The sequence below is a fragment of the Primulina eburnea genome, chromosome 15 (genome assembly GCF_022965805.1).
Source record: "Primulina eburnea isolate SZY01 chromosome 15, ASM2296580v1, whole genome shotgun sequence".
Classification (NCBI taxonomy): domain Eukaryota; kingdom Viridiplantae; phylum Streptophyta; class Magnoliopsida; order Lamiales; family Gesneriaceae; genus Primulina; species Primulina eburnea.
The window spans coordinates 34386236-34400797 of record NC_133115.1 but is presented as its reverse complement, the minus strand read 5'-3'; the positions used below and the strand labels follow the sequence as shown (position 1 = coordinate 34400797).

General features: G+C 36.0%; 3 protein-coding genes and 1 pseudogene across 3 annotated transcripts; all 4 read left to right on the top strand.

Annotated features, from left to right (window-relative positions):
* Positions 1 to 1686: 1686 nt before the first annotated feature.
* Positions 1687 to 3428, top strand: LOC140814770 (uncharacterized). The gene is made up of 2 exons (XM_073173861.1): positions 1687 to 1866; positions 1988 to 3428. The coding sequence occupies exons 1-2, from the start codon at positions 1689 to 1691 to the stop codon at positions 3292 to 3294; spliced, it is 1485 nt and encodes a 494-aa protein (XP_073029962.1). The 5' UTR covers positions 1687 to 1688; the 3' UTR covers positions 3295 to 3428.
* A 907-nt stretch (positions 3429 to 4335) lies between these two features.
* LOC140814147 (uncharacterized) lies at positions 4336 to 6389 on the top strand (annotated as a pseudogene).
* Positions 6390 to 6744: 355 nt separating this feature from the next.
* Positions 6745 to 9913, top strand: LOC140815089 (persulfide dioxygenase ETHE1 homolog, mitochondrial). Its single transcript, XM_073174199.1, has 9 exons — positions 6745 to 7163; positions 7841 to 7969; positions 8113 to 8220; positions 8424 to 8558; positions 8994 to 9035; positions 9128 to 9187; positions 9271 to 9324; positions 9457 to 9481; positions 9575 to 9913. The coding sequence occupies exons 1-9, from the start codon at positions 6927 to 6929 to the stop codon at positions 9676 to 9678; spliced, it is 894 nt and encodes a 297-aa protein (XP_073030300.1). The 5' UTR covers positions 6745 to 6926; the 3' UTR covers positions 9679 to 9913.
* Positions 9914 to 10559: 646 nt separating this feature from the next.
* Positions 10560 to 11754, top strand: LOC140814056 (chlorophyll a-b binding protein 8, chloroplastic-like). The gene is made up of 3 exons (XM_073172917.1): positions 10560 to 10758; positions 10855 to 10916; positions 10993 to 11754. The coding sequence occupies exons 1-3, from the start codon at positions 10618 to 10620 to the stop codon at positions 11606 to 11608; spliced, it is 819 nt and encodes a 272-aa protein (XP_073029018.1). The 5' UTR covers positions 10560 to 10617; the 3' UTR covers positions 11609 to 11754.
* Positions 11755 to 14562: the final 2808 nt, after the last annotated feature.

Sequence of the window (14562 nt, the reverse complement as noted above, 5' to 3'; positions counted from 1 at the left end):
ATCTTAAATCTTTTGAAAAAAATAATGATGATGTTTGATATATATATATATATATATATATATTGCAATATATATATATATATATATATATATATATATATATATGGACGTCGATGTTTACTTTAGACTGATGGAGCTTTAATTGCCTTTTATCTTATCATTTTTACACGTTGAACTGCCGACACAGTGTCTTGAAATTAAATAGTATCCATAGACAAACAATGGCATTAATTATATTGTAGGGGGCATTGCAAGACAATATATATGAACAAAGCTAATGGACCAATTGAACATGTCATTCGTGACCAAAGATCTCTTGGCTGCACTTGGCCATTGCTTCACCTATATATATATATATATATATATATATATATATATATATATATATATATATATATATATATATATATATATATATATATACTAGATATACCGCGTGTGTACAATTTTTTTATAATTATCTATGGACTAAAGTGAAATTTGATAAATTATCGAGGTACTAATTGCTATTTGAATTATTGTAATTTTAAAAAAACAAAATTTTTTTTTGAAATTAAAAAAAATATATAAAAACAAAATGTAAATTTGATATCAAACGAGGACAAAATTGGTAAAACAAAAAAAACAACTTTTTGTCTCTATTAAGAAGATTTTTAATATTTTTAATAATAATATATAATATATAATAATAATATAATAGTGTCTGGGTTGACAACCCTCCCCATCAACTCCTTTTTTATATTTTTCGATGGATTGAAGTTGGCAGAGACATGGGTCGGCAACCCGGCCCACCAAGTTTTGTTTATCTTTTAGATGGGCAGAGGTTGGTAACATCGGCCCATAAATTCTTGTTTCTTATATATTTTTGATGGACTGGGTTAAGAACCTCGGCCCATTAACCGTTTTATTTTATATTTTTGTAGGCCCATAACAACCTCAACTCATAATTAATTATTCAATTGCAAATCTGTGCGTAGTCAGTTATCAATCGTAAATATGTATTTCATGATCTGTGAGACATGTTAATTTTGAGTATCACAAATTCATCCTTCCCCCTTGTTCGCTTGCCTTAGATCACATGTTGCTTTTTTAGTAAGAAGGCTATGTATTTTCCAAGGTTCTAAAAAGCGTGAATCGTCTCGAAGCGAGGATGTCGTCGGGCTTGATTTTTAGCATATAAAAATATTTTTAGCATAAAAAATAATATCTTTCATGGATGACCAAATAAGATACATGTCTCACAAAATACGACTTTTGAGACCGTCTCATACAAATTTTTGATTTATGATACGTACCTAAATAATATTCTCCTCATCTCTAAGTGACATAATTCACAAATTAACATTAAAGAAGTGAATTACTTTTAAGAGTAATAATTATTATTTTTAATTAAAGAGGAAAAAAAAACATTCCAATCCTTTGACCACGTACATTAGCGATTATTAAGGAGCACATAACAACGTATTAAGTATAATTAATTAGTAGTAAAAAGGGTAGACCATCGGTTCAAAGAAAGCATAAATAATAATAAAACTTAGAAGTTGAAAATAGATGGCCAAAAGTACAATATAAATACACCAAAGTTTCGTTCACATCAGTAACCCTTTAAAGCATTCTCCTTGTTTTCCCTCTCTTTGCAATTTGCATATTAGTCTAATAACATAATACACCGAAGTCTTAAGGTAGAGATGGTGTTCCGGATGATGAGCTTCGTGGTTGCAATTTCGATTTCAATGGGGTTTATGCGTTCGTCTCATGCTCGTACATTTCATGTTGGCGAAGACGAAGGTTGGGTTGTCGATGCATCTGATGAATCATACAACCATTGGGCTAAAAGAAATCGTTTTCAAATCAATGACATCCTCGGTATGTAACTTGTACAATCGTCTTATTCTTGCTAAACGTCCATTATACGTGCATAGATATCTACATGAATAATATTGCCAAAATGTGAAACTAATGACGTTGTTTATAATTTTGCATGCAGTTTTCAAATACAAGAAAGGAGGCGATTCGGTCCTCGTCGTGAGAAAAAAAGATTATAAAAGATGCAACAAAGATGATCCAATTAAACTTTTCAAGGATGGAAACACAAAGTTCAAGTTGACAAGATCAGGGATATTCTTCTTTATTAGTGGTCATGCACAACACTGTGAGAAAGGTCAGAAGCTTATTGTTCAAGTCCTTTCTGATCATCGCGGCAACATTAACCACACTGCTCCACAGCTTCCTCCGCCTGCGGCGAAGCCTCCCACTCACATGTCGCCGAAACCGCCTTCCCACTCTCCGCCCTCTTCCCAGAATGCTCCTGCACCAAAGCAAGCGCCTCCTGTTGGTTCTCCATCTCTGCCCCCATCAACCAAAGCTCCTACACCGGCTCCAACTCACCATTCGTCAGCACCATCCAAATCCCCCACGGCCAAGGCCCCTTCTCCATCTCCGATGGCCAAAACCCCAACACACGCCCCGCCACTGGTGCCATCATCTTCACCCAAGAAAGCTCCTGCTCGAGCTCCAACTTCATCAGCCAAAGCCCCATCACGGGTGCCGCCAATGTCATCACCCTCTCATTCTCAACCACCATCTTCACCCAAGAGGGCTCCTACTCGAGCTCCAACTTCATCAGCCAAAACACCATCCCACGCACCGCCAGTGGCATCACCCTCTCATTCTCAACCGCCATCTTCACCTAAGAAAGCTCCTGCCGGAGCTCCAACTACACCAGCCAAAGCCCCAACACATGCCCCACCAATGGTTCCACCGTCTCATTCCCCCTCATCATCTTCACACAGAAAAGCTCCAACTCCATCAGCCGTAAGCCCATCACACCCGCCGCCAGCGGTATCGCCCTGTCATCCCCAAACAACATCATCACCCAATAAAGCTCCTGCTCAGTCTCCAACAGCTTCAGCCAAATCCCCAGCACACGGCCCGTCAGTGGTACCTCCATCTCATTCTCAACCATCATCTTCGCCCAAGAAAGCTCCAACTCAAGCTCCAGCCAAGACCCCATTACACGCACCTCCAGTAGTACCACCGTCTCATTCTCAACCGTTATCTCCGCCGTCAGTAGTTCCATCACCTCATTCTCCATCACCATCTTCACCCAAGAAAGCTCCTGCTGCATCTCCAACCCACTCACAAACTCCATCAGCCAAAGCCGCGTATCATTCTCCACCATCATCTTCACCTAAGATAGCACCAACACCTTCGTCACCATCTCCGAAGAATAAAAATGGTGCTATTGAGCCCGCTGCAAAGAAACACCACCCTGCATCAGATTCCAGTGCTTAGATTTCTCTGCTCCATGGATCTTCATTTCTGCAGTTACCATAATTAATTTCCATGTTTTTATTTGATGAATTTGCTTTATTTCGTCATTTGCAGTTTAATCTCCGTTTTCGGTTAAATGTCTTTTTTGTTTTATTATTATTTATTCAGCTTCTTATTGTTGGTTCATGGTTGTTTATTTTTAAAGATCAATCAATTAAACAATTTCGTCCGTCCAGCACATATATTGTACGGTAAAAACTTATATGACACGATCTTATGAGTCGTATTTTGTGATACGAATTTCACAAAAAAATAATATTTTTTATACTAAGAGTATTATTTTTTACTGTAAAAATTAATAAAGTTAATCCGTCTCACATATAAAGAATCGTAAGATTGACTCATATATGTAAAACATATGAAATTTTTTAGGACATCTCGAATGGATACCAATTTGCTTGTATTCAGTGTTCACAGCTCTACCACGCATTATTGTTTATTAATGTTTATCAAACAAAATGTTTTAAATTTGTTTAGATATAATTACCAATAAAAAATATATATATATAATTATTTTATGTTAACTTAGATCTTATTATATCAAATTAAAAGTAGTGAATTCTATAAAAAAAAAAAAAAAAAAACAGAATGATATTATTTAGTCCTGAAAGCAACCGAATATATCGTCCGTCATGTTTATTAGTTAACGTGATTTAGAAAGAATTTAGTTTCAATTCATTATTTTCATCAATTAACTTTAGATCATATATTATATGTATATATGACAGATATATTCAGTTACTTTCATGATTTAGAAAGATGATAGCTTCAATTAATTATTTTCATCAATGAATTAACTTTAGATCATATATATTATAGAAAAAGAAAATGATACACAAATCAATTTTGGAATTATACATTCTTTTAAATTAGAAGAAAATAACTAATATATTCACTAAATAATAAGAATAAAAATTTAAATATAATATTTTATTAATTATTATTAATAATAATATATATATATCTGTCTCACCTATCAGAATGTGTACTATTTGGAAGTGGAGTATGATAAAGCAATGACTTGCACATGGAAAATCCATCAGCCTATCTGCATATCCTCAATTCTCCTCCCAAGACTGAATCTTTCTCTCTTCTTCCGTCAATTTTCCTCACATATAAGTGATAAGCGTTGTGTTCCACCCGATCTCCTCAACCACAAAGACTCGCTGATCCAGCCTCAAGTCATCAGGATTTTTCAATGAAATCAAAGACCCCCATTTCATCCTCCCACTCTTTATTCAGCTCTCTAACCGCAAAGACTACAATCCTACGGAATATCTCTACTCTACGGTCATCAATAATCTCTCAGCTTCCGGTGACATTGATGGGGTCGAAACTCCCATGCAAAGAATCAAGCTTGAGAGGAGATGTCGGCTTTCTGATGTGTTGTTTCGTGGCGTTATCAAGATTTACGGCCATTCTGCTGGTTGGATGAACAAAGCCTCGAAACCCTCTTCGATATGCCATATTACAAGTGCTGGCAAAGCGTGGTCACCTTCAACTGCGTGTTGAATCTGCTGGTTTCGACTAAGAAATTGGAGGCTGTTCATGAGGTGTATGCACTTGCTCCGAGCTTGGGTGTGGAGGTTGATGCCTGTTGCTTGAATATCATCATAAAAGGGGCTATGTGAGTGCGGGAAGATTGAGGCTGCCCTCAATGTGCTCGATGAATTTCCTAATCAAAAATGCATTCCTAACGTGAGAACCTTCTCGACAATAATGCATGGACTGTGCGAGCTTGGCCGTGTGGACGAGGCATTTAGTTTGTTGGATATGATGGAATCAGAGGGGGTGGAGGCGGACGCAATCGTGTTCAACATATTGATCGTATGATTAAGAAAGCAAAAGAGATTTCAAGAAGGGATTGAACTTTTCCAGGGCTATGGTCAAGGAATGCAAGCCTAATCCAGGAACTTATCAAGAGGTGTTGTATTTTTTTCTTGATGCAAAGTGCTCTGTTAAAGCTAAAATTTTTATGCAAAAGATGATTAAGAAGGGAATAAATCCGAGCTTTGAATCTTACAAGTTGGTGATAAAAGGGATTTTGTTGTCAGAATGTGGCGGAAGATGTGGAATGTTCATTGAAGGAAATGGTAGGGCATGGATTCGTGCCAAAAATGGGAATGTGGAAACAAATTGTTAGGTGTGTGTTATCTAATGGGCTTGGCATCGATACTAAATGTGTGTCTCCTTTGATGAGATAATTGGATAATAGTGCACCTAAATTCTTGATTTTGGAGGGGTAGCCACTTCCTTAAAGAGCCGATTATACAAGTATCATTCCCTGAAAAATATAAGGTTGACCCATCATTTATAATTTTGGTTCTCATGGGAAAAGTTAACTCGTGTCGCTTATGATTCACAATGCATGTATCTTTGAGAATAGATTTTGTGGACAAGTTTGAAGAAATCATAAACTATCTGAGTTATAAGATTCTCTTGAAACGAGACTAATCAGTTATGGGATGGTATTGGTGCAACTTCAAGCTCAAACTGAAGCTTCCGCTTGAAGATTCTTATGAGTTATCCCCAAGAGTTTGCATGATCTTGGATGCAGGTATTCTTCATGCCCCAGTCGATGAGATGACTTGCAACAAAAAATAAATAAATATGGGACACATTTTAGCCCATTCTTTACAATAAAAACTGTTTTCAAGAGAACCGAGGTGTAGAAAGTTATGCCATCAATATGATGTTTCGGTAATTTTTTGGCGAAAAATAAGCTGTCCGTGTTAAGCTTTCAATTTTGAATTGTTTGCAGAAAAATATAATTTCTTACATTTACTCTAAATTGCATATTTGTGTTTATGAGTTCCGAACCAGGTTAGAGAACATTTTACCTTTGAATCCTATATAAAATTAAGTAAAGAATACTATGTGAAAAACATTGTTTCACTAACCAAATTTGCTTTTATTTATTGTATAAGAAATATTTTCCCACCCAATTCTCAACCATTGTTCACATTAAGTAAAAGTTTTGATTCTGACCAAAACGAGAAAAAAAAGTCCAAAATAAGGTGGAACGAATTTATGTGAGAAAAGAAAAACCGTGATTAAGTACGAGCTTTTTAAGTAAAATTTTAGTTTACTTTTTAACTTTTATTTTTCTTTTAAGTTAATTTTTATTATTATTATTTTATAAATTTAATATTAAAATTTGATCATATAAAATTTTTTAAACAAAAAATACACCGAAATATTTTTAATAGTTGCTCTTGATAGTAAAATATATTTATTTGTAAAATTTGTATGCTTGTGATCATCTATATTGATTGATTTTATACATTAAAAACTAAAAACAATTTTTAAACTCGAGTTTTTAGAACCTCATTTTCAACAACCAAACAAAGCACGAAGGTGGCGCGCAATACTAGGTGCAATTGCTGACGTTGTCACGCTGTCTCCTGATCAACGACCAATCACATCACTCGCCAATTCCCACTCCCGATCACACCAAAACTTCCTTAATCGCGACAAATTCAACGCATAAATCATAAATGCACATCACCGATTAAAAAATTCGAGCATCTTCACATTGATATGCTCGTCCATTCGTGTTATGACATTGAAATCCCACCTTTGCACAACAAGAAATGCTTCTGAATTTCCGGGTTTTCCAATTTTCTTTTGTGTTTTCCGTTCCTAAACCGCAAAAGAAAGCTTTTTTCCCGAAGGTTGTAACGTTTACCGCGAGTGTTCGATCATCGCCAATGGGGTCAGCCTCTTATGCGACGTCGTCTGCTTTGCTTTTTCGTCAGATGTTTGAGAAGGAGTCGTGCACTTACACTTACCTTCTCGCCGATGCTTCTCATCCTGATAAACCTGCCCTCGTTAGTTCTCATCACATCCTAGTTTCTTCTTGTCAGTTTAAATTTGCGGTTTATGATTATATTCTATGTTTTATGGGGCATGTTTAATAGTAATGGTCAAATGGGTTTTTTGTGTTTGTTTAATGAATTTTGATATAATAGCTTATTATGGGGTTGGGGTCTTTTTGATACATTTTCGATCCTTCTATTTAGCGAAATGAAAGTGTTAGGATGAAAGTTGTTTGCTTTTTCCTATCAAGATTGCTTAAACAGCTTCTTATCTATCTTCGTTTTACCGCTGGATGGATCATTTGAAGGTTGACTTGCTGATTGATGATGCCAAATTACTAGAACAAGTATCCGAATCACTCTTGAATGTGTTAAGTATTTTCTCACGAGAAAGCAGAAACCAGTTGATATTCTAAAGTCTAATTCGTTTAGATTATGAATATTCTATTGATTTTTCCCAGCTAACGCTATGTGTTGATTTCTATCATCATCAAATTTTTTACTGGTTGTCTGTATGAGAAATAACGGGTTAGACTGTTGCTTAACTTTCGATACATAGGGAATTGATCCAATGTATTGATAATTGGAGACTTTTTTTGTAGCGTGACAATATTTGGCTTTCTTCTTCGTTGTTTTTCACGCTGCAATGTCGCCTTCAGAATGAAATAACGCAACTTCTCTGTAAACAGTTGGTTGACCCTGTGGACAAGACCGTTGATAGGGATCTTTCTGTGGTGAAAGAGCTGGGTTTAAATCTTATCTATGCAATCAATACACATGTGCATGCTGATCATGTGACTGGCTCTGGTTTGCTTAAGGTTACTGTTTTCTGTTCTTTTTTTCACATTCAAATTATTGATGATGCGGAGATGGTTTTTAAGTATATTTTGCATTTTCTTAATGATGATTCAATATTATATGATAGTATTCTAACCTGTTTCTTTTTATGTTGTCGCTACAGAGTAAGGTTCCTGGACTAAAATCCATAATCTCTAAAGCAAGCAAGGCAAAAGCGGACCTATTTGTTGAACCTGGCGATAGAATTAAGTTTGGTGATCTCTTTCTGGAGGTACCACAAGGAACTTGAGCTTTTCAAATTAGATTTGCCAATCATACAACTGAATAGAATAAGTTGATGTATGACTTAATCAACCTGTGAATATAACCTATTTAATTATACGGATGATGTCCTTGAGATATCCTGCATTTCGGTTCTGTAGAATGCATTTGATCATCCTCATGTTGGCTGCATGATTATCTTCTCTTTCACAGGTTCGTGATACACCAGGTCATACGCAAGGTTGTGTGACCTATGTCACGGGAGCAGGACCAAATCAGCCACAACCAAGGATGGCTTTCACTGGCGATGCTTTATTGATACGTGGATGTGGTAGGACAGATTTTCAGGTATTATCTTCTTAATGAGAGACCTATTATCCAAATTTTGTTCGTCATGTGATTTTTCAATGGTGAACTGAAGTAACAAATTTTCTTTGTCTAAAACCCTTGAATAAGGAGTTTCCTTTTCTAAAGATGTGGAGATAATCATTGGAACAGAAACTTGATCTCCTTATAAGTTGATAGTTATGACTCACAAAGTATTTGGAGTTAACCCTGCGTGCATAACTATATGTCTCAGATCAGACTCGCATCAATTGAGACTTATGAAATCCTTAAAGCTCTCAGATTGAAGTAACACATGCAAAGTCGATCACTAGTTTTCCTCACGCAGTCTCTTTATCCTTCCCCTGGAGAAATTTTTTGTTAGCTAAATTTGATTCTATATTTTATTTTATATTGTATTTGGAGCTCTGATATTGAAATCCCATTACTTTTTCACAGGGTGGCAGTTCCGAGCAGCTTTATAAGTCGGTTCATTCACAGGTAAGAATAAATACATCATATAATGAACAAAATTTTATGAATTTTAACACTCCAAAATTCCCACATACATTCTAATTTTTATTCCAAAACAGATCTTTACATTGCCTAAAGACACATTGGTATATCCTGCTCATGATTACAAGGGGTTCTCTGTAAGTGCCCATATAGATCTAATTACTTTTTGTCATGGGCACACACATAACTGAAGTTGCTTATGCCTTTCAATGAATTTTAGGTGAGTACTGTGGGAGAAGAGATGGCGCACAACCCCCGCCTAACGAAAGATCAGGTGATCACCAGACTATTCTGTTTTTCATTTTCGCGATGCCAACTTGTTGACAAGTCAAAAATCTTATGCATAAAAATCTTTATTAAGCACGACTTGTGAAATTCCCATTTACTTATCTATATTCTTTTGCAGGAAACATTCAAAAATATAATGGCGAGTAAGTATTTGGTTGCAAATGCTCAAAACTGAAGTTCGATCTATTCTTTGTATCATTTTGTTGCTGATATATAATTTGTTTTGTGTTGCACAGATTTAAACCTGTCGTATCCAAAGATGATAGACATAGCAGTCCCTGCTAACATGGTTTGTGGGTTGCAAGATGTCCAATCCAAATGCTCTCAATCTATCTCTTAGGTGTGGGGAACGTGTAGCATTCTTTCTCCGAGAGCAAGAGAACCTGAAGTGTAATTTACATAATTCAGGACAGATATGTTTAAGGAATTGGTGGCTTGTTCTGAGATGTTGTACTTGTAACAGCTCAATTATATGGATTTTAGAAAAGATATGATGAAGTAAATCGAACCCTTATACTCTGCTAATTTTATTTCAAGTTCAGCGACTCTGGTTTGGAATGGCAAATCGCTTCTTATTTCATGTCTTAAAGTTCCAGGTTCGTTGAAAAATTTGTTTGAAGTTGAAAAACGCTCGTCTACTTGTGTTAGCTAGGGGTGTAAAAATGATCTAAAATTAGAATAGTCACATAAATATTGAAAGAAGTAAAATTAATTATTTTTATTGAAATTATACTATTTGTTTTTAAGAGGCTTGGAGACTCGTCGACAAAAATCGAAAATAGTGTCAAACTATTGAGTTAAGGAAATACATTTGAACCACCAAAATCTCACCAAGCATATTTTTTTCATTTATTAAAGTTATTCTTCGACTTAGGGAATTTTATAAATAATAAATAACAATGAAATCCACTGTATCCAAGGTGGGATAACGTTAGTCCGTGCCCTTTCTGTGGAGAACAAACCATGGAACAATGGAGATCCCAAACCAGGTGGCTATGGAATATCCAAGACTTTTTCCGGACCAATAATTATCTGCAATCCAAGCAACCATGCCAGCTGTACCATTTCCATTCGACAACAAGATCCTAACTTTATCCACCGATTTAGTTACTCGTGTGTGCACCACAATTTCAAAGATCTCTATCTGTCCCACACAAATCCAGTTGGCTAGCATGGATTGGTCCTTGTTCCGTTTGTGATCATTCTCGGGTGCTACTAATTCTTCCTTCGTTCGGATAGTAAACTAGAACTCCTCTGTCCCAAGAAGAAAAACCAAAAAATGGCAACACAGGCGTTGGTCTCTTCATCATCAATCTGCGCTTCCGCAGACGCCGCCAGGCAGATTTTTGGAGGAAGGTCGATCCAATCATCAAGAAAAGTCTCATTTGTTGTCAAGGCAGAGGCTAGTCCTCCTGTCAAGGTATTTACAAAACATCCACACGCATAAACTCCCGAAAAACCTTGATTTTGTTATGAAAGTTTACCACTAAATTTTGATTATGTGCTTTTATTTCAGCAAGGAGCAAACAGGCAACTATGGTTTGCATCCAAGCAGAGTCTGTCCTACTTGGATGGAAGGTAAATCATCTGTCAGTCTATTGATTTCTTTAGACATGAAAGTTGAAACTAATGGAAAACTTGGAACTGTTTCCAGTCTCCCCGGTGACTACGGATTCGACCCATTGGGGCTGTCAGACCCAGAAGGCACTGGAGGATTCATCGAGCCCAGATGGCTAGCCTACGGAGAAATCATCAATGGGCGTTTCGCAATGCTAGGGGCAGTGGGTGCCATAGCACCGGAAATACTAGGGAAAGCCGGCCTGATTCCACCAGAAACAGCTCTCCCCTGGTTCAGAACTGGAGTCATCCCCCCGGCCGGAACATACAACTACTGGGCTGATAACTACACACTATTCGTTTTCGAAATGGCGCTGATGGGATTTGCTGAGCACCGGAGATTCCAGGACTGGTACAATCCAGGTTCCATGGGGAAGCAGTACTTTTTGGGCCTGGAAAAGGGATTCTGCGGGTCGGGTGAACCAGCCTACCCTGGCGGCCCCTTTTTCAACCCGCTTGGATTGGGGAAAGATGAGAAATCTTTGAAGGATCTGAAGTTGAAGGAAGTAAAGAATGGAAGATTGGCTATGTTGGCTATTTTGGGTTACTTTATCCAGGCCCTTGTGACTGGTGACGGCCCATATGAGAACTTGCTGGCTCACTTGTCGGATCCTGTGCACAACAATGTGCTAACCAGCCTCAAATTTCACTAAGATTATGTCGAAATTGGGGGAAATTTAATGTTTATATCGAGTCTGATTTGCGATAAGATCATGTGCAGAGTATCATTTGAACATCTCTTGTGTAATATATGACAGAAGATGATTTTCATTCATGTTATTCATCATGCTTAGTTTTATCTTGTTGTTACACCAAGTTTAAAATTGGACGCTAAACTTGGAAAAATTGTATTAATTTAGACCCAGATATAAAACAGGTGATACTTTAATTCTTTAGATTTCCTACCACTTTTTTTTTTTTTAAGGTAAACCATAGAATAATTGAAACAAAGCTCTTATTTTTATAAGAGCTCTTACAAAGTTACAATTCTGTAAATAGATATTGTCCAAATGTCAAATTAGCAAATAGTATTTCTTATGATAAGATATTTCGACTAATAAAAAGGTAAAAACAAACGTAGTAGTTCTTAAAATTTCCCCTGGACAAGCCATAATGCATAGGCGGACAACCTTAAAATCCCCCACCGCCACCGCTGAAACCCCCGCCCCCGCCCCGCCGCCAAAACCACTGTCACCACCGAACCCACCACCACCCCCATGCCCACCAAATCCTCCACCCGCGTGGAAGCCATGCCCACCACCACCGATATCCCCACCAAACCCGCCACCCCCGCCATGTCCAGTATGACCTCAGGCCTCTTGGCCGTATCCACCACCACAACCGTGGGTATCGTCCCCATCTCCACCAATATCGCCGCCAGTATCACGACCGCCAGTATCACGACCGCCATAATCACCGAGGCCTTGCTTACCCCCGGAATTATCACTATTTCGACGACCTTTGTTAGGTTTGCTTGATCCATCATCCGCACAACCAAAGATAAGCATGGACATGATCGAAATGGACAAGACAATCATGCCTAGCATCATCATCAACCCTGAACCAGCCTCACTTCCCACATTCCCATCATTTGTAGCACCTAAAACTCGAGCCATTGATCTTGTAATTGCTTTTCCTCGTCATTTCGAATTTGATTTCTTGCGTTGACTAATCAAGTCTCCATCAATAACAGGAACTTCAGATCCTCTGCAACCATGCACGTTTTACCATTCTAAAACAATAAGGCCCATGATGTCAAGTTCAAGGCCCAAACATTGTTAGTCCAACTATCTTCTTTAAAATGAATCTCAACAATGAAACTCACATGACTAAGTTGTAATGTTGGTGAACTTTTTTTCAAAATTCCAAAAACTTCAAAAGGTTAAACACGACATACATCACTTTTTTTTTTCTGCATCCTATCTTTTTTCATACCAATTCCTTTTCAAAAATAATAACTTTAATTTTAAAGCTGTTTAAAAAAACTTCCTCAATTTTTCTATGAAGCCACATGTATCGTGTGTACCTCCAATTTTTATTAGACAAAAATTTGTGTGAGATGGTCTTACAGGTCATATTTTATGAGACGGGTATCTTATTTGGGTCATCCATGAAAAAATATTATTTTTTATGTTAAGAGTATTACTGTTTATTGTGAATATCGGTAGGGTTGACACGTCTCACAGATAAAAATTTTCGATACCGTCTCACAGATAAAAATTTACGATACCGTCTCACAAGAGAACTACTCTTGCTATTGTTGACCACGTTTATCTTTACAATATTTTGTTGGTATAAGATAATAAAAAATTTGACAACTAAGAGTCTTCGCTTCTTCAATCTCAAAACAATAGAACTTAACAGTCCAGAAACAGGTTCTCTGTTGCAATGAGTCTACCCAACAAATACGTTATATAAGTCTTCCTTCTCCGTAAATTGTCATTTTGAATTGGTAAAAGTTTCAAATAATGATGCGTAGAATATACATTTTGTTTAATGTGATTATTTTACTAAAAATTCAAAAGGAAATGATAATTGGCTCTCATATTCCATGTGCAAAGGCCTAGAATAAAGGGCACGCGCCATTAATGGAAACACTCGCCTTCTTCTTTAGTTGCCATCCTCTCCTTTTTATCTGCTTGCCTTTCCGTAAGTTGCATGCACGAGAGGGAACCTTAATCAATCCTTAAGACCCCTTAATTAACATCTGTTTTTGTTTTTGTTTTTATTTTTTATTACATGTGTATTTTAAGTTGCATGCGTCCGTGTATAGATTAGATCTTATAAGTTTCTCACGAATCTTTATTCGTGAGATAATTCAAATTTGTTCATTTTTACAATAAAAAATAATATTTTTAACATGCAAAGTAATATTTTTTCATGGATGACCAATAGAATATATATCTCGCAAAATTGCTTTACTGTCTCACATGATATTTTTTTTGTGCATTTTTAATGTCTATTTTATATCTTTTAATCTAGATTTAAATAGATTAATCCACCAATTTGAATCACTACAAAAGAAATGTTGTTTTATATATAGTTTTTGATTTTATATATTTGTCTCTTTAAGATATTTATTTATTATGTTTTCGAACACTAGTCTTAATAAGTTATATTTGTTTTTTGACAATTTTAGTCATTTTTTGATATGATGTTGACGTGACACCAATACAGAGCTAATATGGCACTAAGTTATGTAATGTCACATCATCATTTTTGATGAAAAATGACTAAAACTCGGAAGATGCATAATAAAAATGATATTTGATAATATAGATGGCTAAAATCGTAAAGTGACAAAATTACAAAAACAAAAATACAATTTTTTTTAATTCATTCTTGTATTTAGATGCTTCTGGAGTTTATATATAATACCAAATCAATACTATCTATTAATGATCACTTATTCATGTGAAGAATCTTAGATAAAGAGTGACTTTGGATATAGAAGTTGTAGTTATAAAAAAAATACTATAATAAGTACAATTTTTTAAAGCATTTTAATTAAAAAATAAAGCAAAAACAGTTTTGACGTTTGAATAAATATTAAAAAATATAATTATTTTATTTTTAAATAAAAGTAGAAGCAGAAGTCAAAAATAAA

What these genes read in the sequence shown, in the direction of transcription:
- LOC140814056 (XM_073172917.1), top strand. Translation starts at nt 10,618, where the DNA reads ATGGCAACACAGGCGTTGGTCTCTTCATCATCAATCTGCGCTTCCGCA. An exon ending in AGGCTAGTCCTCCTGTCAAG is followed by an intron (nt 10,759 to 10,854) that starts GTATTTACAAAA and finishes CTTTTATTTCAG; the next exon opens with CAAGGAGCAAACAGGCAACT. An exon ending in CTGTCCTACTTGGATGGAAG is followed by an intron (nt 10,917 to 10,992) that starts GTAAATCATCTG and finishes AACTGTTTCCAG; the next exon opens with TCTCCCCGGTGACTACGGAT.
- LOC140815089 (XM_073174199.1), top strand. Translation starts at nt 6,927, where the DNA reads ATGCTTCTGAATTTCCGGGTTTTCCAATTTTCTTTTGTGTTTTCCGTT. An exon ending in CTGGCTCTGGTTTGCTTAAG is followed by an intron (nt 7,970 to 8,112) that starts GTTACTGTTTTC and finishes TTGTCGCTACAG; the next exon opens with AGTAAGGTTCCTGGACTAAA. An exon ending in GTGGTAGGACAGATTTTCAG is followed by an intron (nt 8,559 to 8,993) that starts GTATTATCTTCT and finishes ACTTTTTCACAG; the next exon opens with GGTGGCAGTTCCGAGCAGCT.
- LOC140814770 (XM_073173861.1), top strand. Translation starts at nt 1,689, where the DNA reads ATGGTGTTCCGGATGATGAGCTTCGTGGTTGCAATTTCGATTTCAATG. An exon ending in TCAAATCAATGACATCCTCG is followed by an intron (nt 1,867 to 1,987) that starts GTATGTAACTTG and finishes TTTTGCATGCAG; the next exon opens with TTTTCAAATACAAGAAAGGA.